Consider the following 27,821-nt stretch of genomic DNA (forward strand, 5'->3'; position numbering starts at 1 on the left):
GGTGAAGGAGCAGTTTGGGGGGAATATTATGGGGGGGGTTAATAGTATGGATAAGTGTAGTGTGGGGGAATATTATAGAACGGGTCAGTGTGGGGAATATGGTGGAGTGGGAGATATTATGAGGAGGCAGCGTGGACAGGGGATATTATGGAGGGGCAGCGTGAGGGGGGAGTGATATTACGGAGAGGGGCATCGTGAAGGGGGATATTATAGAGGGGCAGCGGGAGAGGGGTGGAGGGATATTATGCAGAGGGCAGCGTGAGGGGGAGGGATATTATAGAGAGGGACAGCGGGAGGGGGGAGGGATATGGACAGGGGCAGCGTGAGGGGGAGGGATATGGGGAGGGATATAGAGAGGGGCAGCGTGAGGGGGAGGGATATGGAGAGGGGCAGCGTGAGGGGGAGGGATATGGAGAGGGGCAGCGTGAGGGGGAGGGATATGGAGAGGGGCAGCGTGAGGGGGAGGGATATGGAGAGGGGCAGCGTGAGGGGGGAGGGATATGGAGAGGGGCAGCGTGAGGGAGGAAGGTATATTATAGAGAGGGACAATGAGGGGGAGGGATATTATGGAGAGGGGCAGCATGAGGGGGGAGGAATATTATGGAGAGGGGCAGCGTGAGGGGGCAATTATTTGTTCAGGGGCTCAGCATACAGTTGTGGCCAAAAGTATTGACACCCCTGCAATTCTGTCAGATAATAGTCAGTTTCTTCCTGAAAATGATTGCAAACACAAATTCTTTGGTATTATCTTCATTTAATTTGTCTTAAATGAAAAAACACAAAAGATAATAAAGCAAAACATTGATCATTTCACACAAAACTCCAAAAATGGGCCAGACAAAAGTATTAGCACCCTCAGCCTAATACTTGGTTGCACAACTTTTAGCCAAAATAACTGCGACCACTTCCGGTAACCATCAATGAGTTTCTTACAATGCTCTGCTGGAATTTTAGACCATTCTTCTTTGGCAAACTGCTCCAGGTCCCTGATATTTGAAGGGTGCCTTCTCCAAACTGCCATTTTTAGATCTCTCCACAGGTGTTCTATGGGATTCAGGTCTGGACTCATTGCTGGCCACCTTAGAAGTCTCCAGTGCTTTCTCTCAAACCATTTTCTAGTGCTTTTTGAAGTGTGTTTTGGGTCATTGTCCTGCTGGAAGACCCATGACCTCTGAGGGAGACCCAGCTTTCTCACACTGGGCCCTACATTATGCTGCAAAATTTGTTGGTAGTCTTCAGACTTCATATGCCATGCACACGGTCAAGCAGTCCAGTGCCAGAGGCAGCAAAGCAACCCCAAAACATCAGGGAACCTCTGCCATGTTTGACTGTAGGGACCGTGTTCTTTTCTTTGAATGCCTCTTTTTTTCTCCAGTAAACACTATGTTGATGCCTTTGCCCAAAAAGCTCTACTTTTGTCTCATCTGACCAGAGAACATTCTTCCAAAACGTTTTAGGCTTTTTCAGGTAAGTTTTGGCAAACTCCAGCCTGGCTTTTTTATTTCTCGGGGTAAGATGTGGGGTCTTCCTGTGTCTCCTACCATACAGTCCCTTTTCATTCAGACACCGACGGATAGTACGGGTTGACACTGTTGTTCCCTCGGACTGCAGGGCAGCTTGAACTTGTTTGGATGTTAGTCGAGGTTCTTTATCCAACATCCACACAATCTTGCCTTGAAATCTCTTGTCAACTTTTCTTTTCCGTCCACATCTAGGGAGGTTAGCCACAGTGCCATGGGCTTTAAACTTCTTGATGACACTGCGCACGGTAGACACCGGAACATTCAGGTCTTTGGAGATGGACTCGTAGCCTTGAGATTGCTCATGCTTCCTCACAATTTGGTTTCTCAAGTCCTCAGACAGTTCTTTGGTCTTCTTTCTTTTCTCCATGCTCAATGTGGTACACACAAGGACACAGGACAGAGGTTGAGTCAAATTTAATCCATGTCAACTGGCTGCAAGTGTGATTTAGTTATTGCCAACACCTGTTAGGTGCCACAGGTAAGTTACAGGTGCTGTTAATTACACAAATTAGAGAAGCATCACATGATTTTTCGAACAGTGCCAGTACTTTTGTCCACCCTCTTTTTTATGTTTGGTGTGGAATTATATCCAATTTGGTTTTAGGACAATTCTTTGTGTTTTTTTAATTTAAGACAAATTAAATGAAGATAATAATACCAAAGAATTTGTGTTTGCAATCATTTTCATGAAGAAACGGAGTATTATCTGACAGAATTGCAGGGGTGTCAATACTTTTGGCCACAACTGTAGGAGATGATTATTTAAGGGGCATTATGATTTATTTTTAAGGGCACCATGTCCATGTGTGCTACAGAGGGCCAGAGAAGAGGGAAATCTGCAGAGTCGAGATGTGGATGTGAATAGTCATCATATTAGTGCTACAAGGAGACGCAAGGGATGGGAAAGACTTCAATAAGAGATGTCGCCTATAAGGCTGGTTTCACACTTGCGTTTTTTAGCGCTGCGCAGCGTGCATGTACATGCGCAATACGCCCCTATGTTTAACATGGGTGCGCATGGTCTAGCGTTTGTAAGCGTTTTTGTGCGCATGCATTTTTTTGCAGTTTGCGCACAGGCGCGTCGGACGCACCCTGTTGCATTTTTAGTGCGCCCAACCTGCCTAAATAAAAAAAAAAAAAAAAAAAAAAAAAAGCGCATGCGCACAAAAGCACTCCATATCCTCCTCAATGTCAAAACTTGGTTCTGGTGATGTAGTCATGTACTGATGGTGGGTCTGGTTATGTATTCATTTAAGTAACCTTTTAAAATAAAGAATTTTTTCAGCCTGACAATGTGACCCTTACACCGAAAACTCTTGTGCACCCCTGCCATAAATGGATCGTTCATTATCTGAGTCGCTTCATGTGCTTTCAAAAGCATTGTCATCAGGAAAGTCCAGGATTGTGTAATTCCGGGGCTTAGGTGTGATGTTAGGAGATGCTTCATCCTGCAAATAATATGTACTGTCAGAAAGGCAGGGATGGGTGCTGCTGCAATATACTACAACTAACCTAAAACCAGCTTGTCCTTGGGTAACATTATGGGTGCAGCTTTTTGTTTTTTTTCCAGACTTTGCTATGATGTCTTCGTTTCTCCTGCTTAGGATGGCCATTTGTGTTCTCATCCTTTCTGGTGGGTCATTGACCCTTGTTCCATGTGCATAGACAGACCTATGATCTCACATACCGGAGTGAATCTTTCTAATCTTGGAGTCTGTACCTTGTGACTTCACTGGCTTTAATCGAAGCTCTTCCTCATACCTGTGCTGACTACTTTCTTATATAGAAGGTTAATATTAAAACCTAGCTATGTAGGTTGGATATATATAATATATAATTTAGTTTATAGCACTGGTCTTGCCTTCTAGCTAAAGGCTTATGTGCCCCAACTTCATGTTGAACTTCATTGATTTATAGGGGGTGTACGGATGGGCGGGTGCATTGATGTATGGATGTTTAGGTGAGCTGCCCTAGAAAGTGATCTGACTGCTCTACAGGTCTGGAGTTCAGCATTGTAATGCAACCATATGCAGCGGACTGGGAGTCACACCAATATAGTACGACTTCTGTCCCACCTTAAATTAAGACATTCAACATGTCCATTCTTTTTCAATAGATTTTAAACAGAATTCGGTTTTCTATAGTAGATTTTTTTCACTAAGCAAGTCCACATACTTAAATTGGTCTTCTGGTCAGAAGCATTCATCTGTGATAAATGAGGTCCCACCTCTTGGACCGCCCTACCAGTCACTGCAAATTGAACAGTGTTCTGGTATGTATCCTCCTGCTCCATTAAAACTACTTTAACCACAGTCTGGCAATCATTGGAGGTCCCAGCGATTGGACATATACATATCCAGTACATAGGTTGTACATGCTCCTTATTCCCCACGTTCACACACTCAATATTGGGTAAGCATTTTATATCTGTATTTGTAAGCCAGGAGTGAGTGAAAAATACAAAGTTTCTGCATCTCTTGGTAGCAAAAACGTGCGTTTTTGCTGTTTTGTATTATTAATAATATATCATCTCCTAATGTGACTGTTCTACACGTGAGATCACCGTGGGACTTTAAGCACAGGCGCCGGCTGACGAGAGACTACTCCCATCAGCGGCGCCTGCTATCACTTTTATCAGTGACAGCAGACTTAGCCTGATAGGAGTAGTAGTGAGCTTTTTACCGCGATTCAGTCACCAGAACCACCGCTCCGGTGTTTCTCGCGCTGTGACACAGATAAGTGGGAAAAATCCATAGGGAGTTCGTAAAAAAAAAAAAAAAAAAAAAATCGGAAAATCCGCAAACCTTTTATATCTGTATTTTTGCTGCGAACTGACTCGGTTGAAGTCAGTGGATGAAAAATGCTAAAAATCCGCACAAAGAACGGACATGCTGCAGAAAAAAAATCGCACTGCAAATACTTGAAGGAAAATTACTGATCATTAGCACAGCACTTCCGGATTCTCATTAAATTAGCTGGCATAAGGATTCCCTAGCGTTTTTGGCCCATTCCCGCATGGGAAAAAATGCACAGTGTGCCTTATACTTTTTCCTCTGATTGTTCCACTGCTGGTTTTGGCTTACAAATACTGAGGTAAAATACTGACTAAATCCTGAATGTGTGACTGTGGCCTTACCAGGATACCCCTATAGGATATCAGTGATGAGCAAACTGCGCCAGAAAATATCTAAAGATCCCCATACAGTTTAGATGCAAGTCGACTGGTTTCAGTGTAAAATTCGGACCTTCTGATTTATATGGGGGGCCTCCAAATGCCCATCATCTGAAGGAAGGATCAGACCATTTGGCATTTCATTGCTTGATCCTGGTCTATTCAGAAGAGATCATCCGCTGCCAAAGTAGCTTTTTCCTCTCTTGAAAACCTGAGGATACTCGGCTGGGTTGGGAGTGATGCCTGTTGCCTGAACGTTTTGTTTGTTAGACCACTATTTCCTGGATGGCCAGATTTGGGCCACTTTCAGTATTTTACCTCAGTATTTGTAAGCCAAAACCAGGAGAGGAACATCAGCCGAAAAGTATAATAGAAACCCGTCACCACTTATGCAGTATGCATCACCCACTCCTGGTTTTGGCTTACAGATACTGAGGTAAAATACTGAATGTGAGCATGTGGCCTTAGTGTCTGTATCCTCAGGGTGGCTCTGTATCATGAGAGCCTGAACCATTATGGGCCATATCTCAATGATGCCCACTGTCGTCCCCCATCAATGATCCTCCTAGTACTTACGAGCGGCAGCTGCCCACATTTCACTTGGCGTGCCACAGCTGCATGTGGATAAGATACCTTGCAGCACCTTTCATTAGGTGTTTAACTCTTTCCAGTTCTGCTGTAGGTGTAATTATTCTTCCTAATTGCTCTGTATTCCGGTCCCTAAACAATTACCTTTGGTTAATGAGTGTACATGGTCCCTGTGCCATAAAACTCTCCCGAGGCTGACATGTGAACCTTCAGCGGCTGTGCACTAATAAGGCCGCAGCAGTCTAGACCGACAGTCACGAGGTAAAACGTGGCCTGACAGTGGGTCTCCTGATCGGAGCTATATGGCTCGTAGGTGTATATAAGGCAGTTCACACAGTCGGGCCGGCCATTGGAATATCACCAGACCGTAGGGTAAGGGAAGCCAGAACAACAGCGCTTTTAATTTGCTGTTATAATATTACTTGGGCTCATTTTGCAGTGGAAACGGCACAGTTTTGCAGGTGAAAGTGTTTCTCTTGAAAAATCAAGTAATCATTTAAGGTTTTGACCCTCAGCACACTTCCCTCAACCACAAAACTGCCATGTGTAGTAAAATGTGTATAACGTTATGATGTATGCAAGTGCATACTACCCCGTAGAAGCCAAAAGGATGCTGTTGGTCTCCATAGGGTTAATGTATGGGTGGTGACCACGAACCGGTCAGACTGCTCCATGTCTTCCCTTCCACCTGCTCATTGATATTTCCCGGTTTCATTTAAGGTTTTCATCTAAAGATTTTTTTCTATTAAATGTGCATTAGTCCAGATACAGCGCCACACTTGACCTAAGGTTGTCTGGTATTGCAGCTCATGGTCACGGACGTGAATGCGGCCGAGCTGTGATGTGATAACTCATAAGGTGTGAGGCCTCTCTTGATAGAAAGCAGCCGTGGTTTTCTCATTTTGTACAACCTAGTGATGGTCTCCTAGGGTTCAGGACCGGTTTACTTTTTTAGGTTTTAGGGCTCAGGTTGCCCCGTTTGCTAGAGCTTCGATGCAGAGCAAAGAATGTGTAAGTGGGGAATGCTGCCGACAATAGGGTAAACTATGGAGGAATGAGCTTTTATGCGAAACCATCATAATTGTCAAACCTGAATGAACCTGGACTGGCCATGTTCACATGGGTCAGGTTCTCTGGGTCTTCAGTCTGCAGCATATACAGTAATTGCACCAGCCGAGCGGATGAGGCTTCCTACTTTCTTCCACAGGGAAGATATATATCTTTGTACCGTGTTGGCCAATAGATAGAAAAATATTCAGAATTGAGAGTCCTCAGTGGTTGATACCTTTTAATGGCTAACTGAAAAGATGGTAACACATTGCAAGCTTTCGAGACTACTCTGGTCTCTTCATCAGTTGTTGTATTAGTCCAGCCTGATGAAGAGACCTGAGTAGTCTCCAAAGCTTGCAATGTGTTACCATCTTTTCAGTTAGCCATTAAAAGGTAACACATTGCAAGCTTTGGAGACTACTCCGGTCTCTTCGTCAGGCTGACTAATACAACATCTGATGAAGAGACCGGAATAGTCAAGAAAGCTTGCAATGTGTTACCTTTTAATGGCTAACTGAAAAGATTGTAACGCATTGCAAGCTTTGGAGACTACTCAGGTCTCTTCATCAGGCATAGACTAAAGGTACTGTCACACTTAGCGATGTACCAGCGATCCCGACCAGCGATATGACGCTGTCAGGATCGCTGGTACATCGCTAAGTGGTCGCTAGTGAGCTGCCACACAGACAGATCTCACTAGCGACATCGCTGGGGACGGGGGTTGCTACTTACCTGTCACACCAGGCGATCCTGCGTCCTCCCGCCCGGCTCCACGCGTCGCTCGTCTTCACAGCAGGAAGCTGACGACGAGAAACAGTCCTGAACGTTCTCGCGCGATCAGCGATAACCAGCAGGGGAGCCGGTCGTAGGTAAGTATCACACACAGAGATATCGCTATAACGTCACTAGTTATAGCGATATTGCTAGCGATATCTCTTAGTGTGACTGGCCCTTAATACAAAATCTGATGAAGAGACCTGAGTAGTCTCGAAGCTTGCAATGTGTTACCAACTTTTCAGTTAGCCATTAAAAGGTATCAACCACTGAGGACTCTCAAATCTGAATATTTTTCTACTTTATTCCAAACGCTGAGCAAAATGTAAATCTGTCTGATGATGCAGCAGATTTCACCGTTTTATGACCAAAGAGGCAACATCCGCATGAAACTGACTCGTGCAGATTTGTGGCAGGCTTTTCCCATTTAGGCTTTTCCCTTAGGGTACCGTTACACCTAGCGACTCGCCAGCGATCCCGACCAGCGATATGACGCGGTCAGGATCGCTGGTGAATCGCTAGGTGGTCGCTAGTGAGCTGCCACTCAGGCAGGTCTCACCAGCGACATCGCAGGGGACGGGGGTCGCTACTTACCTGTCACACTAGGCGATCCCGCGTCCTCCCGCCCGACTCCACGCGTCGCTCGTCGGCGCCGCAGGAAGTGACCGACGACTGGTCCAGGAGCTTCTCGCGCGATCAGCCATAACCAGCGGGGGAGCCGGTCGGAGGTAAGTATCACATGCAGCGATATCGCTAGCAATATCGCTGCAACGTCACAAAATCAGTGACTTTACAGCGATATTGCTAGCGATATCGCAGTGTGTAACGGGGGCTTTAGTCTCTAAGTTTCGTTTTTGCACTTTTTTTTTTTTTTTTTTTTTTTTTGTCTCCTCTGTTTCGAAGAGCTGCAACTTTTATTTTTCCATTCAACTACCCATGTGAGGGCTTATAAGGTGGTACAGTGTTTTTATTTTTTATTTTTTTTTCTCGTGGGACTAGTTGTTGGCTTGAAGGATATCTGATTTTTACCATACACTGAAATGGAACACAGGAGCAAAAAATCCAATTGCTATGGTAATATAAAAATTGCAATACAGTCATCGTTTTGGATTCTGTTTCTAACAGTGGGCAGTCCTGTTTTTTTTTGTCTTTGTTCTATGTGTTCGTGGTTAGAAAAAAGTTTCTAAATTTTTCTTTGCCATTTTCGGAGACTCCTAACTTTTTTGTATTTTTTCTTCAATGATGTGTGATGGCGTTTTTTGTTTTTTTTTTTCGTGGTGGTGTGATTTTTATTAATACCATTTTAGGTACAGTGTCTTGATCACTTTTTATTCCTTTTTTTGGGGATGTAATATGGCTGAAAAAATACCAATAATTCATATTATAGTTATTTGTTTTTTTAAGGCCTTGATAGTTGAAATGCCATGGTACATGAGACTTTGTTACCCGCTATTTGGGGGAAGGCAGCTTTTGATCTGCAGTATAACTTTTTTTTTTTTTTTTTTTTTTTTTCTCCCCAGTGATGTTCTTATCAAACACCCTGTTTTTATTTTTGCTCTTATAAAAACGCCTTACACAAGTGCTGATTGATTGGTTATATTGTCAGTCAGTAATCTTCTATGGGTACCCAGCTTTCTGCTAGTAATGATCAGTGCTTCCTGCCACTAGCAGAGGGAAGCGGCAGGCAAGGGACTGGTCTTTGTGATGTGGCCTGAGAAATGCATAAGTTGGACACATTTGGCTCATTGATTGTCACATGATGGCCACAGCGCATTTACTGGAAGGGCCGGATTGAGCTCTGTGATGAACTATATACACCACAAGGTTATGACCGTTTCCAGAGCGAAAACCCTTAAGTTGCCCTTACTTATTAGATGAACATCTGTCAATGCTATCATTTTTAGTCCAAGCATTCAAAGATCAAATGTGTACTTTGTGGCAGGAGCTGGGGCTTGGGAATAGGATCGGGCATGTTGGATTTCATGCTGTGCCCACGATACGAAAAGTAAGCAGAACATTTGCGGATGGTACCCACGATCCGGAGGAAAGGAGACTGTCCTCCGGGCTCCATATCCCTGTAAAAATAGAATTAAAATAAAAAATATTGTTCTTCTCATCTTCCGGCGTCCCGCGCAGCCTTCCCGCCTCTCTCCACGCTCCCGGTCCCAGTATTCCTTTGCGAGAATGACCGCGATGACGTTGAGATCTCGTGGGAGCGCGACGCCTCGCAGTCATTCGCGATGACGTCGCGGGAGCTCGACGTCTCGCGGTCACTTGCACAAAGGATTACTGGGACCGGGAGCGTGGAGAGAGGCGGGAAGGCTGCGCGGGACACCGGAAGATGAGAATAACAATATTATTTTTTATTATTTTTTTACATTTTATCTTTTACTACTGATGCTGCATAGGCAGCCCCAGTAGTAAAAAGTTGGTCACACTCGTCAAACACTATGTTTGACGAGTATGACCAACCTGTCAATCAGTTCTCCCAGCAATGCTCCAGATCGCTTGGAAAGCGCTAGCATTCTGCAAGCTAATTACGCTTGCAAATCGCTAGTTTTTCCGCGGGAATTTAAAATGCGATTTTCCCACGGAATGGAATCCGGAATTCTTGCGGTAACTTCCGTGAGCGTTCCGCTACGTGTGACCCGTTAGCCTTACTCGGACCATGAGTGTCGGATGTGTGAAACAAGCTTTGTGCTAGCTATACACACTAGATGGCAGTTAGCTAAAGGAGCTTTCCTGAGTTTCCCCCATTCCAGTGTTCTCTAAGAGCTGCTGACAGAATCACCTGGAACAGAAGGGTCAGGGGATTGATTTCCATCTGACCAATCCTTTTGTGCCCCCAACATGATCTGCTAGGGAACAGTCGGGAGCCCTCGTACTCATGAAATTGTTAGCCGATCCCAGTCGGAAATCTGTATCAGATTGAGATCATGTTATAAAGGGTCTTGGTTTCCCCGAAGATGAGCATTGTCTGGTGCCTGCTTATCACTCTTAAGTCCCCCATGCCCACAATACTAAGAATGCCCGAGCCTGCCTTAAGGCCAGGTTCTCAGGGCCCTTCCTAGTGGCCCCCAGCAGATGTTGGGGGGGAGAGTGATGAACACATTGCAATTTCACTGGCTGATCCTCTTGTTCTCTCTGGAGATAAATATCACGAGGAGTCTGACAGCGCCCCTCTCATAGAAGGAGCACCCTGGTGTATGGAGGGCTAAAAGAGGGCTGACTGCAATCTGTGTATGGGGGGATTTTATACCACAGAGCAGGGGTGGGCAATTTTCCCAAGGGGCCACATGAGAGACTGTGACTTTTGTGGAGGGCCAAACATATAAGCTGAAATTCTACTCAATATTTAATATCAATATATTTTATAATTATATTGTTGATTATATTAATATAATCACTTAATATTGAGCAGAATTAAGTATGCTGACATCTCCCTATATATTGCTTGAACCTGAGGACAGCCCCTTCAGTATATCGTAAGAGCCCCACACAGCCTCCCCCATATGTGGCATGAGCCCCACACACAGGGCTGTGGAGTCAGTCGGAGCCCATTTTGGTGGAGTCAGAGTTGGTGTCATGGAAATTGAGGAGTTGAAGTCAGAGGTTTGGCTTAGGCCTGTTTCACACTTCCGTTTTTGTGTCCGCCAAACGGATCCGTTTCCGTTTTTTTGACGGAAACTGATGCAAACGGATCCGTTTTTTTAAAAACGGATCCGTTTTTTTGACGGATCCGCGGTAACCGTAATGGAAGTCTATGGGACAAAAAAAACGGATCCTGCAAAAAATGGCGGATCTGTTTTTTTACGGAAAACAACGGATTTTGACGGATTTGAAAAAACGGAAGTGTGAAACAGGCCTTACCGATTCCACAGCCTCCCCCGTATGTGGAAAGAGCCCAACACAGCCTCCTCCCCCCTATAGCCTCTCCATATACAGCATGAGGCAAGTGCACGACGTCCCCATAGCCTCCCCATGTTATGCAGGACACCCCCATAGCCTCCCCATGCCCACCCAAACATCCCATACACGTTCGCCGGCGCTCTGCTTCTCTCCCTGCATCCGGTGTGCTGACTCTCCGCAGCACACGGCTGATGCGATGAAATGACGTCATTGCGTCAGCTGTTTCACACACTGATTGGTGGAGGAAGTGGCCGGAGGCTCCTCCTCCACCATTGAAGTTGGCGTCTATGGAGACAGCGGGAGGGCACGGTGCAGGCCGTGGGCCTCTGGTCTCCAGCACCACGGCTGTCTCGATCAGACACTGCACTGAGACAGCCAGAGGGCTGGATGTTGCCTACAGGCTGCACTTTGCCCAGGTCTGCCACAGAGGTATCCTTGTTTTATGATGTATATTGTATAGACAGTAATTGTGATGTCCTGTACCGCTGGTATTGTAAGATGCATATACGTCAGTGCTGGATGCTGCTGGGCAAGTAATGGTTTATTTGGAAACTCTTGGTTTATCATATACGTACACTAAGGTTGACCATACTTGATGGCTCATTTGGCTACAACAAATCCTGACTTGCCCGTACACATGAACAATCGGCTTGGCCATGTGTTTTCAGTGGAGACGACCCTGGTGGCAGGTTGGACAGAGTCCAAGACCGTACACTTATCTGTAACCTCTGACCTTTGCAAAACTGCAACTCCGATCATGCTCCCAGCGTTGTGGTTTTTGCAGCTGCAGGAGAGCACCGGCCAGGTAGCGCTGCATTAGATGGCTGACTGATATTGGCGGGTTCAGCAGGGTTGGATCTAATGTGTATATGGCCCTTTAGGGGGCGGAGAAGCTGCAGAATTTCCTTTCAGATTTGCAGGTGGAAAGTCCGCAGCATATAATAAGTAGCAGGAAAGTGGAGATTTTCCTGAATCTCATCCACATACTGCACAAATAAATCCTCTGGAAATTGAGCAAGTGTGAGGACATTAGATCCAGGGGATGTCAAATTATGCTGCGGATTTTCTCGCTTTGCAATGTGTATGATGCAGAAATCTGTGTTTTGTCGTGGATTTTTCGTGGGAAAATCCCAGTCAGTCGGTGGTCTTAGTCTTGTGACTTTGAGAAGGCTTTTTAGCATGGCAGCCTCCATAGAGGACACCACGGCCCGGTTACCCCCGTGTAACTGTACCTGCACACACCGCCGTGTTATAGAATGCCCCTGTCAGGGACATGTTACTCCGGCACACGTATAAATTCCTCAGCTGAACTTCACATAGAAATGTCGAGCGGATGATCCACCTACGCTTTTCTGAACACTCATACCAGTCTAACCAGTGCTGCAAGGTGCCAAACTGAGAACCATTTTGAAGAAAGCATTCTTTTAGTGAAAACCTCGCTCCCCTCCCATCTCTTGGGTTGTTTTTTCATCTTGCTCTATTCTGTCCTGCGGACTGTCCTGCATGTTATTCTTCAGCCCCGTCTCCCCTCCCCCGCTCCTCCTATCCGGACAGTAGCGTCAGAACGGTGCAGTCTGCTCCAATCCTTCTGACTTTACTGGTTCTGATCATAATCTGTACAGCAGCGCTCCCTTGGCGTTGGCACGTGACAAGTGTGCGTATGGCCGGAGAACACGGGTGTTTGCACAAATTATAACCCCCCCCCCCCCACATAGACGCAGAACAAAAACTTGGTATGAGGAGCATTTCTAGCCCAGACCACTGGACATTGCATGGAAAAATCTATCATGGTGGCAGAAATGATCCTAGGCTATTTATTAAGAAAAGTCAGCAGAGCTAACCCTGTTTATGTTGTGACTGATCATATTAGCGGTCTGAGCCAGATCGGAGGACCGTCCCTGTCCATACATTACATGGTCAGCATATAGTACTACATAAGGGAAGATATAAGGCCAGACCTGCTGGGGGATCTCGTGAAAGTACACGCACTTTTCATCCCACCAGATTGTGGTATCATGATGCATACTAAGTGATTTGTCTTCTGAATCTCTTGCAGGAGTTTTACGAACATACAAAAGCGCTCTGGCAAGATGAAGGGGTGAAGGCCTGCTATGAGAGATCGAATGAATATCAGCTAATCGACTGTGCACAGTAGTAAGTGTGTCCTTCCCAGCACCTCCCAGAGATCATTTGGTTTTCTTGGTGCCTTAGATCAGATCTGTTTTAAGGATCTGTTTACACGTTGCAGATTTGTGGCAAAACAGGGAGGTTGTCTGTGTGGCAATCACATGATTGAGATGAATCAGATAGTTGTGAAATCCTCCCTCAGGCGAGGCGTACACATTAATGGTGGGAACACGGAAGACCATGTAATGTGTGTGGATAGATGTCGAGAGGGGTGGGGGCAGTTATATTCAACATGCCCAAGTCTGGTAGCCACTTACTCCCCTCTCCCCATCCAAGCTCAGCTACAAAATATCTTTTCCCCCTCCCTTTCATACACATGCTTGTATGATGCAGTCAGATGTGCATGTTCTTTAAGGGGTTTTCAACTTTTTCCCAAGCTATTGCATGGTTGTAAAAACAACAAACACCAATAATACTTGCCCTCCTCAGGATCCTGTCTCTGCCGCTGTTCTGGTCTTGTTTATTGGCTGCAGCAGTGACTTCATGAATACAGCAGAAATGGCTGCTGCAGACAGTCACCCGGCTCAGCAGCTCATGCTGCATAAATCGGCACAACCACTTGGCCCAGTGATTGGCTGCAGTGCTGATATGAGCTGTAGTCATGACGTCACTAATGTAGCCGTGGAATTCAGACTCCTGCTAGAATAAATGAGGTATAATCCTCCATCTTAGATCCCTGACCCTTCTCTCCCACAATGGGGAAGATTGGGGAGGCTCTGTTGCACAATTAGGTGGTTGTATAGTCCTTCTGAACTTGAAGGCTTGTGCCCCCCAGTATTGCGTATGTGGCTTTTACGCATTAGGTGGATGATTTGTTTCTTGCCGATTTCGATCCTCTTGACCATTGCTGGCATTGCATGTTACAGCCTGTTTTATGGTTCATCCTACTGTAAGATCATAACCAGAGAGCGGGGGAAAATGAAATATTGTGCTACAGATTATCAAAGTGGAGCTTTAAGCATGGTGGTCTGTATTTGGTGGCATAATTGCCTAGAATTAAGGGATGAATGTACATTGTGGGTCTCCATCATAACTCCCACTTTACAATGACTGCAAAACTTTTGTGCGCCCTGATTTCCTTGGATGGCACACAAGTGACTCTTTCAGACTGTGGCAGTGGAGATGAAGTCGGGGGCTGTGGTAGTAGGTAACTCCAGGGCTAAGGACACAATGGTGTATATTGTTTTAGGATCCTGGTCTCCTCGCAATCGCAGTCCTCCTGCCTCCGCAAATAGCTGACACATTCCGGCAGTCCCACTTGTCACAACAGCCTGCCCGAGATCACCCCGTAATCCAGCAGACACGTGTGATTAGCTTCTAGCCCAGAATCAAACTTGTGAGCTCCGGAACAAGGTGGCCTCATGTAATCTGCTCCGATACTACTGTATTGTGCTCTCGGTGCCATGTAACTCTGTATACTGCTATCTTGACTGACAGTTCGCCTTGCATCAAAGGGTTTAACCCTAGATTATTGCAGGTGAAGCTATATATCCCACTCCCCAACACTCCATATTTTGGATGAGCTTAGCATTGCAATCCTTATCACCAGGCATTGATCACGGGGCAGAGATCTGTCGTGTATACAGCTATGATCCTGCTGGACAGTGTGTAAAGATTTCCAGGGGCTCGGCTCTAGTAATGTTCTGTATATAGGGTCAGGAAGCTATAAATTTAAGGAAAAGCAAGTATGCCTCCATCGTGATCTATGGGGATAAAGCTGGACGACTGTACAAGAATTGCTGCTGTAACCAAACTGTCCCTGCAGTGTCCTTGGGTACGGTGTGATGGCAGCGTGGCCGTGTCCTGCAGCATTGCAGAGGACTGTGCCATGCAGGATACCGAGCGGTCACTGCCGTCCTTGCATGTGTGTGGAGTGCGGGGTTGTTTAGTGCTGGGCTCCAGTGCCTGCAGTTGGTATTTGGGTGGATCTGTTACTGGACGGCCCCGTTGATGTCATGACAGCTGATCGCTGCTGGGTAGCGCTATTGGCCGCTGTGGTCTCCACTTCTCTCTCTTCCTCCTGGTAGCAGGGCCCCATCTGGGGAGGCTTCCTACCCGTGCAGGCTGCGTGCGTTCTCCTGGACCAGACGGAAGAGTGTATGTGCAGGAGATGCGGTGACGACGTACTGTGCCCGCTCTTACCCTATTAAACATTTCCATAAAGCTGATATTAGTGTCACCTATGAAGCGCAGCGTGAGCGATCACTGCTCTCGTAGAGCACAGGCTGCAGTAAATGGCGTGCTTGTTGTGCAATGCGTATCCTGCTCACACTGCAGCTCTCTGATCCAGGTAGCGGAGTCAGAGGAGCTATTTAACCCATCGTTCCCTGTGTAAGCATACATATTCTGCGGTAGATTTAGGCATTATTAGTGGCCCCTTTTTTGGCGCGTCCTAATGCCACCTGCCGCGTTATTTGCTATAGAGCAGGGGTCAGGACATTCTGGGAGTTGTAGTTTCACAGCAGCTGGAGCGTCACAGGTTGCTGACTCCTATTAAAGCTGGTTTAAGCGATTACTTTAAAGGGAGTGGTCCTAGAAGCATTTTTTAAGGCTGTGTTGCCCATACCTAGTATGATAACCCAGCATTGTGAGCCGGTACTTTGCCCAGGAAGGTATTGGCATGTGTGCCTGCTCTTGGGACTTGTTCATAGCAAATAATGGCGATGGGTGAGGGCATGAGAAGCACTTGACCAGTGTAGTGGGTTCCTCGATTGTCAGCCTGGCAGTGTGAGCTTCCCATCCGCTGAGACGGGGCCCCTCCTTCCAAGCGGCTTGTGTAAACTAGGAGCAGCAGAGCTATTTATAGCCTGGCTGCAGCGGTGGGGGGAGTAGTGGAGGCTGGGTCATGGAGGAGGGCACACCAAAGGGTGGATCCGCTGCTGAGGAAGGGACATGGCATCAGAATGACTTTCATCCCAGCAATGAAGGCTGAGCTGTGCCTGGGCTCACTTCTCCAGTCACTGCCAAACCTTTCTCATTGCCCGCTGTAATCAGTGGTAGTCAGCTGTCAATGAGCACTTTAAAGGGCCAGTCTGTGCTTTCTGGTAACATCTAGAGCATGTTTGCAGTGATGCTAAATGCAGCCTATTGCTCTCTGTTATCAGTCTCCACTCACTGTTTAAGCTACTTCTGTATCTTGTTGTGTGGTTATTGTTGTGTTTTGTTTTTTTTTGTAGTCTCTTAAACATACAGTGGTGTTTTTCCTCAGCTCGGACATTTAATTTGTCCTATAACAGATGCCACTATAAGCTGTAGCCCCCAGTCCTCCATAAATGGACACAACCCTGTGGGATAACGGGAGGGGAGTCAAGCCGTTCACTATTATACGGCACCGATCAGCAACTGTTTACTGGTTTTTGTCTGCAACGACGTGGGGCCCCACTGAGGAATGCATTGTAGCGTGCAGGGAGCACTCGCAGTACGTGTATGGCTGGTGCGGACCCTAATGGCTTATACGTGTGGCGTGGCCTATAGCACAGGCGGTTATTGTAACCTTTCCAGGTGCATTCCTTATATACTGTATACAGAGCCAACATTGAACTGAGCTCACCCAACACACACTGGAAACCCATACTGTATAATAGGTCCTCGGGGCCAGAGTGGGGCCGCGGTACCGTCCGGTCCTCGGGGCCAGAGTGGGGCCGCGGTACCGTCCGGTCCTCGGGGCCAGAGTGGGGCCGCGGTACCGTCCGGTCCTCGGGGCCAGAGTGGGGCCGCGGTACCGTCCGGTCCTCGGGGCCAGAGTGGGGCCGCGGTACCGTCCGGTCCTCGGGGCCAGAGTGGGTCAACTTTGTCACAGCGACCATAAGCTGATGACGGCAGTGCCATAGACATCTACAGGGTCCGTTCTGGCCAGATGTATAGAAATGAAGCCTGAGGTGCTTAGTATAGCAATGACTAATGCCAGCACAAAGTTCAGAGACAATAAGGGAGATTAATCATCTGGCGTTGGTTTGCTTTTTTCTTTGCGATAAATAGGGGGAGGGGTTTGTTCTGTATTTTGCCAAAAATGTTATATAAAGTGGACTGCGCATAGGACACAAAGCTGACTTTAGGTAAATTTGGTGCATCTTACTCCAGAACGCTTTGGGATGAAGACTGCAGGGAAATTCATAAAGACTTGTAATGTATGTATATCTGTAGGTATATATTGGTTATGCGCTGCCCGACACGCGTCTTATGGCCTCAAAGTATACATTTAAAGGGATGATTTGTGAAGAGAAAATGCATAGGATAGCGTGATAACTTCTACTTTTGTGGTGGTCCGAGTGATGGGACACTAATATGTATGTATACATGAATGCATACATGTTAGTCGGTTTTGTGCATGTGTGACCGTCACACCTTTCATTCCCTATGGGGTGCCTGAGGAAGCAGAATCCAGCAGCCCCTTGGAGAATAAATGGTGGACGGTCAGACATATGCACAGCGCCGCCGTATATAGTGCTCCGTTCTGGATATGTTTTCCGATCTCGGCAGTGGAACCTCTATTTTGGGTGTGTGTGTGTGAGAACATCTCATAAATGCCATTCCTAAGAGGTGATTGGAAAAAATGCCAATAGATTCACTTTCTTAATTGAAATCAGTCCTGGGAAAAGTTCAACCTACAAAATGGCTGCCTCCAGTGTGAGGTGTTGCCGTGACTACTGCCCAGGGGGAATCCACAAGCAGCGTGTTAGAGATGCCGGGATGGGGGGGCTATATGCACCACTCTGTATAAGTTTCCAAGCTTCATGCCCCTATAAAACTGCTGAGCGCACAAAATCCTCGGTGTGCGACCCCACTAATGACTGATCTGGAAGCTGCTGTGAGCATTTGCACAGTATAAAGGGTGAATTGTGGCTTTTGGTGGGGGGGGGGGGGGGCCCGCTCAATGGTGTGTCTTTGTTCTGCCGCCTGGCCCCGCTCCAGAGATCTCTCACAAGGTTTCGTGCTGACGAGCTATTTATAGTAATATGGCCCCATTGTCATGACAACAGAGCTGGAGGCCAGGGCGCGGGCAGCTATTTCTGGACCATTTGTAATGTAACACTGGGAAAGTTAGATTATCTTCTGAAACTACCAGTTCGACTTCAGATCTCAGGCCTCCTCACTGCTCCGGCTGATGCTGGTCATTGTGCACCCATGAGTTAGGGCTTTGTGGGGTCCCGGTGCCCCATGCTTGGTCGGGAGCCTTCATCTAGGTGTGCCGTTGCGATGGCTCGGAGCTGCGCTCAGTCTCCGGATAGCTTTGCCCCTCTGCCTCAGTGTGGGAGGAATGTGCGCTACATCCAGGCATCTGAGCGCACTTCGTCTGGTTAGGATCGTCCTGTAATTCGGATTTTACTCTAATAGGCAAAAAAATGGCATCTGTAAAGTTACATGCCTTCGATAGGAGATTGTCGCCATCCCTGATGAGATGGGATCGCCAGTAAAATGTCTGGCATGTTTAGCCTGTTTTTAAAGGGGTTTTCAAACACGTTCAGTCTTTAAAAGGGAGTCTGTCAGCAGGATTTCACCCCCAAACTATTTATATGTACTTGTAACTCTTTCAGAGACCGTTCCAGAGATATATGTGGTCACACCGTTCCGTAAAAATCGGCATTTTAATTGATATACAAAGAAAGCTAAAGGACTATGGTACATCTGAAGCCTCTGTCACTCCAGCTCTAGTCCCCTCCCAGTGCCGCCTCCAGCTTGACTGATGGTTCCCTTAGTACCAGAAGACCCACAGCATAGAAGCTGTCAGGCAAGCAGGAACTGGCGGCGCTGAGCGAGGAATAGAGCTTCAGATCTACAAATGGCTCTTTCGCATACAATTATGAACACTGATATCGAGGTAACGGACTGACCATGTAAGGGAGGTATTATTAGTCTTGGCTTTGAAAGAGCTACATGCACATATAAATAATTTTGGGGTGATATCCTGTTGATAAATCCCCTTTAAAGGGGCCCTGTCACCTTGTTTTGCCGCTATAAGATGCGGCCCCTGCCAATTGGGGCTTATCTACAGCATTCTATAATGCTGTAGATAAGCCCCCGTCTGACATGAAAGATAAGAAAAACAAGTCTTATTATACTCACCCGGGGGCGGTCCGGTCCGATGGTTGCCGCAGGTACGGGTCCTGCGCCTCCCATCTTCATGCAATGTGGTCACCTGCTTGCTTGGTGCCGCGCTTCTGTGCAGGTGTACTGATCTGCCCTGTTGAGAGCAGAGTAAAGTACTGCAGTGCGCAGGCGCTGGGTCTCTCTGACCTTTCTCGGCGCCTGCGCACTGCAGTACTTTACTCTGCCCTCAACAGGGCAGATCAGTACGCCTGCACAGGAGCCGCGGCAGAAGTAAGAAGGAGGACGTCATCACATGAAGATGGGAGGCTGTGACGCCCATCGTACCGGATCGAATGCCGGGTGAGTATAATGAAACTTATTTTTCCCTTCACCCATGACAGCACACCTGAGAGGGATCCGCGCCGCCAGGACAGGAACCTACTGAGATATAAGGGGCGGCACATCTCCCCCCCGCTTTAGTTTGGTTCGTGTCCTGGAAGGAATCCCACTGTCGGCAGTGCCTGTCATGGGCGAAGAAAAAGGAAAAAAAAAAAGACCCCGGGAAGAACAGGTGCCTTACCTGTAGCGCCGGCCGTCGGGTGCTGGCGGCACAGTCCCCGGTGTCCCCCTGGGCTCCGGGTTCATGTGGGTGCAGGTGGGATCCCGGGGGCTCCTGGAAGCCCCCACCGCGCCGCCCTCCCCTCGCATCTCGATCCCCGAGGTATCTGGCAGGGGAGAGACGCGGGCGTCTTCCGGCCGCTGACGGCGGCGCAGAGGATTGTGGGTGCGCCTGCTGACGTCAGCAGAAGGCGACGGTGTCATGGCTCCGGGTGCGACGCCGGACGACTTTCTGAAGCGGTCGGCCGGCGGTCGCAGAGGGGAGGGGAGGAGACACCCACCAGGACGGAGCCCGAATTTAAATGAGGAGCAGCGGCAGGGCAGGCGGCGCAAAATGGAGTCAGAGCAGGAGAGGTCCTTGTCTCTGCCTCCCTCACAACCCTCCGGCCGCAAACATGGAAGCCGCTCAAGCAGCAGTCGCAGGTCGGGAGATTCCTCAAGGTCCAGAGAGCACAGGTCACGTGCTCAGACGCAGCCTCCAAGTCCGGTACCCTTGATTACGGGTGGTGAGTGATCTTTGTGAATGCTTTCACTATGTTAATAGGGACTCTGTTGTATGTTTAACCCCGTAGGAAAAGCCCAAAAAAGCGGGAAGTAAGAAGAATAGGGACTGTGCCATATGTAAAACTCCCCTAGCAAGAGACTGGCAGAAAGACCTCTGCGCCAGTTGCATTCAGCGGACCATGGCAGAGGAAGCGCCTAGTTTCGCAGATAACATGATATCGGCCCTTAGGTCAGAAATGGAGGGTTCAATTAAGACCCTATTGAAAAAAGGGAAGAAAGGTAGGAAGAATCCCCCTAGTTCTCCCTCAAATTCCTCATCGGCCTCGTCTCAAACAGAACAGGCATCCTCCTCAGACTCCTCAGACAGTGATACGGGGGGTAAGCCATGTTTCCCTGTAGAAGACACGGATGCTCTCCTAAAAGCCATTAGAACAACGATGGGCCTACAGAAAGAGAAAGCGGCTAAAACCATAGAGGATGTTATGTTTGGAGGGCTTCAAGAAAGGAAAAAACGGACCTTTCCAGTAAATGAAAAGATCCAAGGGCTTATTGACAGAGAGTGGAGGAAACCCGAGAGATCAGGGAGGGCTCTTCCCTCCACCTCTAAGAGACGATACCCCTTTGAGCACAAAGATGCGGAAATATGGGACAAGGTTCCAAAAATAGATGCCGCGGTATCCAGGTCTTCTAAAAAATCGGCCCTGCCCCTGGATGACTCAGGGGTTCTTAGGGACCCGCTAGACTAGAAAGTGGATTCATATTTGAGGCATGCATGGGAAGCGACAGCAGGAGGATTAAAGCCGGCGATAGCAGGCACCTGCACGGCACGCTCCCTGATGATCTGGCTGCAGCAGTTAGAAGAGAAGCTAGCTTCAAAAGTCCCAAGAGAAGATATTGGCAGATATGTATCTCTTGTATGGGGCAGCAGCTTTTTTGGCAGATACCTCGACGGATTCTATGAGGTTGACGGCTAGGGCGGCAGGATTATCAAATGCTGCCAGACGTGCGTTATGGCTTAAAGGCTGTCCAGGTGACCTGCAGTCTAAAGCTAGACTGTGCTCTCTCCCCTGTGATGGTCTGTTCTTATTCGGGAAGAACTTAGATAATATCCTGGAATAGGCAAGCGATAGGGAAAAAGGCTTCCCCAGGTTCCCGACAGAACAGAGAAGACAGCCCTTTCGAAGAAGAAGATTCAATAGGGGGCGTCCTCCGGCCGACAGGAGAAGATGGGAAGATAAAAGAAGAAAGGAGTCGGGATTCATGTTTGGTGGAGCCACCTCCACCTAAAAGAAATCACCACAATGACGCCAGTATTCCAGTGGGGGGGGGAATTGGCACTCTTTTCCCAGGCCTGGGAAAAGATCTCCTCCAATACCTGGATCCTGGGCGTCTTAAGAGAAGGCCTGAGAATCCCCTTCATTTGCCAGCCAAAAGCCGTGTTTGTCATTACCCCGGTCAGAAAGGCGATCGAAGAACAGTTGGCCTTGGAAGCAGAGATCCTGAACCTGATAGACAAGCAGGTCCTTTACGAAGTCCCAAACACACAGGAGGGAAGGGGGTTCTATTCACCCCTTTTTCTGATAAAGAAACCAGACCATTCGTTTAGGACAATTATAAACCTCAGAGAGCTCAATCGGTGGATATGGAATCAGACCTTCAAGATGGAGTCGGTGACTACGGCCATAAAGCTGCTACATCAAGATTGTTTTATGACCGTAGTCGATTTGAAGGATGCATATTATCACATCCCTATCCATCCAGATTACGAAAAATACTTGAGGGTAGCTCTTTATATCCAAGGCGTACTGAGGCATTTCCAATTCAGAGCTCTTCCATTTGGCATATCTATAGCCCCAAGGGTTTTCACCAAAGTCATAGCGGAGGTAACGGCCTTCCTCCGGATTCACGATACGGTCATAATACCCTACTTGGACGATTTCCTAATAGTGGGCAACTCAGAGGACCACTGCACGGCGCAGTTGAGCCGGGTGACCGGCACCTTACAGGAAGTAGGGTGGATAATACATTTAAAAAAATCAAAACTACAACCCCTAAAAAAACAGACCTGCCTGGGATTTATCCTGGATTCAGAGCAGCAGGCCTGTCTGCTTCCGGATACCAAAATAGAGAAGGTACAGAACATGGCTTTGGTTGCCCGAAACCAACCTCATATGACATTGAGGAAGGCGATGTCTCTACTGGGTACCCTGACGTCCTGTATTCTGGCGGTCAGGTGGGCTCAATTTCACCCCTGACAGCTCCAGTGGGAGATATTATCAGCACAAAGGTCGCTGAGAGGGTGTTTAGAAGGAGAGCTGGAGCTTTCCTTAGAGACCAGAGACTCTTTCAACTGGTGGCTGGACAGTACAAACTTGGCCTCAGGAATACCTTGGGACAGACGACAGATGTGATTCTAACAGACGCAAGCTCCTCGGGGTGGGGGACACACCTAAGGGGTCACGTAGGCCAGGGTTCCTGGACGCCTCAAGAGATGGGGGCATCTTCCAACCTGAGAGAACTGTGGGCAGTGAACAAAGCCCTAAGCCACTTCATTACACTACTCAGGGGTCACAATGTCCACATCATGTCGGACAACAAAGTAACGGTGGCGTACATCAACCACCATGGGGGGACAAGATCACACTCCCTAATGAAGGCAGCAGATGACATTCTTGGCAGAACGGAGCAACACCTACACTCCTTAACAGCCTTACACATAAAAGGGGCAGAAAACATAGAGGCCGATTTCCTGAGCCGCAATACTCTAAGGCAAGGAGAATGGACTCTAAATCTGTTCGTTTTCCAAAAAATAACGCCACTCTGGGGGAAACCGGTGATAACCTCTCTGCCAACAAGCACAACAGGCAAACAGAGGTTTTGTTCACTAAACCCAAGGGAAAATCCATGGGCAGTGGACTCATTGCACATTCAGTGGAACTTCAGGCTAGCTTATGCGTCCCCCCCCCAGTGGCTCTGATCCCAACAGTTGTCAAGAAGATCAGGAACGATCAAACCAGGGTGATTCTAGTAGTCCCATTTTGGCCAAAAAGGCCCTGGTTTGCTCTACTGCGAAGAATGTCCCTCTCTGATCCATGGGTTCTGCCAGAGATCCCGGACCTGCTAGCTCAAGGCCCAATATTCCACGCTCAGGTCAAAGGATTCCATCTGACGGCATGGAATTTGAAAGATTGCTTTTAATGGATAGAGGGTTCTCCCCCGGGTTGGTGGCCACTCTGCTTAAGAGTAGGAAACCGGTGACGACTAATATCTACGGCAGAACATGGAATAAATTCCTGCAGTTCCTAGGTAAGCCGTTAGAACAAGAACCCCCGATTAATGCCATCTTGGAGTTTTTACAGTCAGGGTTGCAGCTGGGGTTAGCGGTAAATACTCTTAGGCTGTGTGCACACGCTGCGGATTTTGCTGCGGTGTACAGTACCATGATTCCCTATGGGAATCAAAAACCGCAATGCAGATGGTGCGGAATTTTCCGCGCGGATTCTCTGCGGTTTTCAATCCGCAGAAAGAATTGACATGTCAATTCTTTCTGCGGATTCCCCTGTGGTTTGCCATCTCCTCCATTGAGGAGATGAAAAACCGCAGAGCAATCCGCAGGTAAAACCTCAGGTATTTTGACCTGCGGATTTTACAAAATCCGCGCGGATGAATCCGCACCTAATCCGCAGCGTGTGCACACAGCCTAAAAGTTCAAGTGTCTGCACTAGGAGCGCTCTATAACTGCAACTTGGCAGCAAATAGATGGATAGCCAGATTCATCAAATCCTGCCATAGGACTAGGCCTATCCCAATACCTAGAATAGCCCCCTGGGATTTAAACCTAGTACTAGAGGCCCTTACAAAACAACCATACAAGCCGTTACATCAGCTACCCATGAAATTTCTGACCCTAAAGACGATCATTTTAGTGGCCCTTAAATCGGCCCATAGAATAAGCGACTTGCAGGCTCTCTCGGTAAAGCCACTCTATACACAAGTTTTTCAGGACAGGGTGGTATTAAGAACAGACCCCGCTTATCTGCCTAAGTTAGCATCAGATTTCCATCGGGGTCAGGAGATTATCCTCCCATCCTTCTGTGACGATCCAAAAAATTCAGGGGAGCAAAAATTCCATAGTTTGGATGTCAAGATAGCCCTATTAGAATAGATATCTGTCACTAGCCAGTGGAGGAGGACCCAGTCCCTATTCGTAGCTTTTCAGGGTGCCAGGAAAGGCTATGGGGTTTCAAAAGGGACTATTGCTATATGGATTAGGGAGGCCATTAGTGTAGCCTACTCAGCTAGTGGTACCCCTATTCCTGACGGAATTAAGGCTCATTCCACCAGAGCCGTGGCGACCTCCTGGGCTGAAAAGGCAGAGGTATCGATTGAACAGATCTGTGAGGGTATGTGCACATGCTGCGGATTGCAGTGAGGATTTGGCCGCGCGGATTTTGTAAAATCTGCAGGTAAATCTGCAGGTCGAAAGACCTGCGGATTGCTCTGCGGTTTTTGAATCTCCTCGATGGAGGAGATGGCAAACCGCAGCGGAATCCGCAGAAAGAATTGACGTTTCAATTCTTTCTGCGGTTTCAAAACCGTGCGGAAAAATCCGCACCGTCTGCACTGCGGTTTTTAATTCCCATAGGGAATAATGGTACTGTACACCGCAGCAAAAACTGCTGCGGATCCGCAGCGGCCAAATCCGCAGCGTGTGCACACACCCTAAGGCCGCTACCTGGGCCTCACCTTCAACCTTCTTTAAGCACTATAGATTAAATCTATCCTCCTCTGCTGACTTAACCTTTGGTAGAAGGGTGCTGCAAGCGGTAGTCCCTCCCTAAGGTGTTTTGAAGTCTCCAAAAATCTCTCAGGTGTGCTGTCATGGGTGAAGGGAAAACCACCATGGTTACTTACCGTTAGCCGTTTTTTCCAGAACCCATGACAGCACCCGTATATTCTCCCCCCCCCCCCTTTCACCGTATGGGTGTGCACGTTAGTAGGGTGTATTTGTGTGATGTGGTGTTGGATAACATATAACTAACCGGGTAGTCCTCTCAATGCTCTGTAACCCAACTGAAGCGGGGGAGAGGTGCCGCCCCTTATATCTCAGTAGGTTCCTGTCCATTCTAGAATACTGTAGATAAGCCCCAAAAGGCAGTGGCCGCATCTTATAGTCGCAAAATGAGGTGACAGGTTCCCTTTAAGAGCACTCCACTCCCCAACCTCTGATCATCTTGCTTGCAAGGGGGTAGTTCGTTCCTGGTGATTTAACACCTTGCCTAAGGAAACGACCACTTCTGGTTAGACTGCAGAGGTGGCTGGTAACATAGTTAGCAAGCCATAAACATATAAAAAAAATTTATAATGGGTAAATGGCAAAGTTGATTTTACCCATTTAAGAAGATGACAACCCCCTTCAATGAAGAATGTCCACATTTCCTTTCATTATGGTTTGATGTGCCATTGCTATCATTGGCGAGTGTTGTAGCCCCAGGCCTAATTTGCTCTCCCAAAAAAAAGGACCATTTTGGAATTGCATTTTTTTTTTTTTTTTTTTTCTGTTCTAGTAAATGCGCATGGCGCCCCCTGCTGTTAATTATATTCGGAACGTCTGCTGGAGTTGAGCAAAAGGGTTTGCAAGCACGTGGTCATACAGCCACGTCTAGTCTCTTGCCATCGGACTAATGCCCTGCAAACATCCTGCTAGTTGCCGGCATCCCTGGCGCCTCTACTGATTAATAGTCCTGGCACGACCTCATTGTGGCGGTGTGACCAGGGTCTATAAAATCTTTTTGCTCTACTTTACTGTGCATGTGTGCCAATGGCCATACATGCTGAGAACACGGGCAGCGCAGTATCTGCAGCCGCATAGTGACTGCTTCTCACCTTCACTGGGCACTGATCTCTAGACTAAGGAGACCTCCACCCACAGCAGAGGTCGAGAATATGGAGATCTCCACCCTTATCTGTAATGCCTAACTCTTAACAGTGAGTAACAAGAGCATGCTGATTTTTGGTGGCATTTGGGCCCCAGAAAAGGTGACTTGTAGCCATGGCCAATGTTTGTTCATTCTTCCTATACATAATCCTTTTGAGGGTCCATGTTTTCATTGTCTGCTATCCTGGTAAATCAAGCAATTCCCCTACTTGCACCATATAGGCAGCATTAGCCATACATGCTTCAGGAAGTAACGGTGCTTGGAAGAATCCCTTTAACCCTGTATGTTGGAGTCCAGAGGGTCTGGTAATACAGTACTGTTGCACAGCATGTAGCTGAGAACATAACAGCTCTAAATCAGCAATCTGTTTGTACCCCCCACCCCCCTATGGAAGCCACCAAAATGAAAAAAGTGTATTGAATTTTACCATTTCCTACATATATGTAGTCTAAATGTATGTTTTCTTCTTGCCTCAGTTTTCTAGACAAAATCGACATTGTGCAACAGAATGACTACACACCCACTGATCAGGTGAGTGCATCTGTACTGTCAGGACACCGATCATGTCTGCATGGGTATGGGCCGGGCACCTGCTTCTTGATCATTAAATTTTATTTTGGCATTGTAGAAGCTTTTTTTATGTCACGGCATGTATGGTCACGTGAATGAGCCCCCGTTTGCCATTCACATGGCTTCATCCACATTCTGCCTAGTGCATGTCCAAATTCTTGTACCTCTTGTTTATGCCCCCATTTATGGGGGTCAGTATGTACAGCGTTGCATCCAGGGCTGTGGAGTCGGAGTCGTGGAGTCGGAGTCTGAGTCGGAGCTCATTTTGGTGGAGTCGGAGTCGGTATAAAATGGACCGACTCCGACTCCTAAAATATATAATAAATTGGGTACAGTAATTCAATGCAGGATGTGCTGAATATTTTTTCATAGGAGTTTGGGAAAGTTATGAAATGTCCTATAAATGGCTGTTCTATTCCTGATCTAAGGCTACATTCACACACAGCGTTTTTCCTGTGTTTTTTGAGGATACGTTTTTCAGCTGCAAAAGTTGATCATCTTTTTAAAAAACTGCATCACCTGAAAGGTTTTTGAGCTCATAGATAATGTTTTCAATAGCAAAAACAGATTAGAAATCTGCTCTATCTATCCATTTATCCATATCTGTCTATCCATATCGTATCTGTACCAAAAAGAATGAAAACCGGGTAGTACACCAATATATATTCTGTTCTATCTAAATATCTTGATTATTGGATCATAAAAATGATTAAATGTCTGAGGTTCACATTGTACTACAATAAATTTTTCACTTAAATATAAGCAATATGTGTGGGAGTCGGAGTCGTGGAGTCGGAGTCGGTGTAAGGGAAATTGAGGAGTCGCAGGTTTGGCTTACCGACTCCACAGCCCTGGTTGCATCACATCCTGTATTATACTCCAAAACTGCGCTCACTGTTCTGCTGGTGGAGTCACAGATTGGTAGCGTTAGTGATTGGCACTCCCCCTCCGATTATCACC

The 27,821-nt window shown here is 47.3% G+C and overlaps 1 protein-coding gene across 2 annotated transcripts in view; it reads left to right on the top strand.

Annotated features, from left to right (window-relative positions):
- GNAS (GNAS complex locus) overlaps positions 1-27,821 on the top strand; it is a 301,279-nt gene that overhangs the window by 265,819 nt on the left and 7,639 nt on the right. For both annotated transcript variants that reach the window (XM_073582456.1, XM_073582457.1), the window contains exons 5-6: positions 13,073-13,170; positions 26,768-26,822. In XM_073582456.1, coding sequence (XP_073438557.1) covers positions 13,073-13,170; positions 26,768-26,822 — 153 coding nt within the window. The remainder of the gene's footprint in view (positions 1-13,072; positions 13,171-26,767; positions 26,823-27,821) is intronic.

The sequence above is a fragment of the Dendrobates tinctorius genome, unplaced genomic scaffold, assembly GCF_039654945.1.
Source record: "Dendrobates tinctorius isolate UK_male_01 unplaced genomic scaffold, ASM3965494v1 ptg000071l, whole genome shotgun sequence".
In the NCBI taxonomy this organism is placed as follows: domain Eukaryota; kingdom Metazoa; phylum Chordata; class Amphibia; order Anura; family Dendrobatidae; genus Dendrobates; species Dendrobates tinctorius.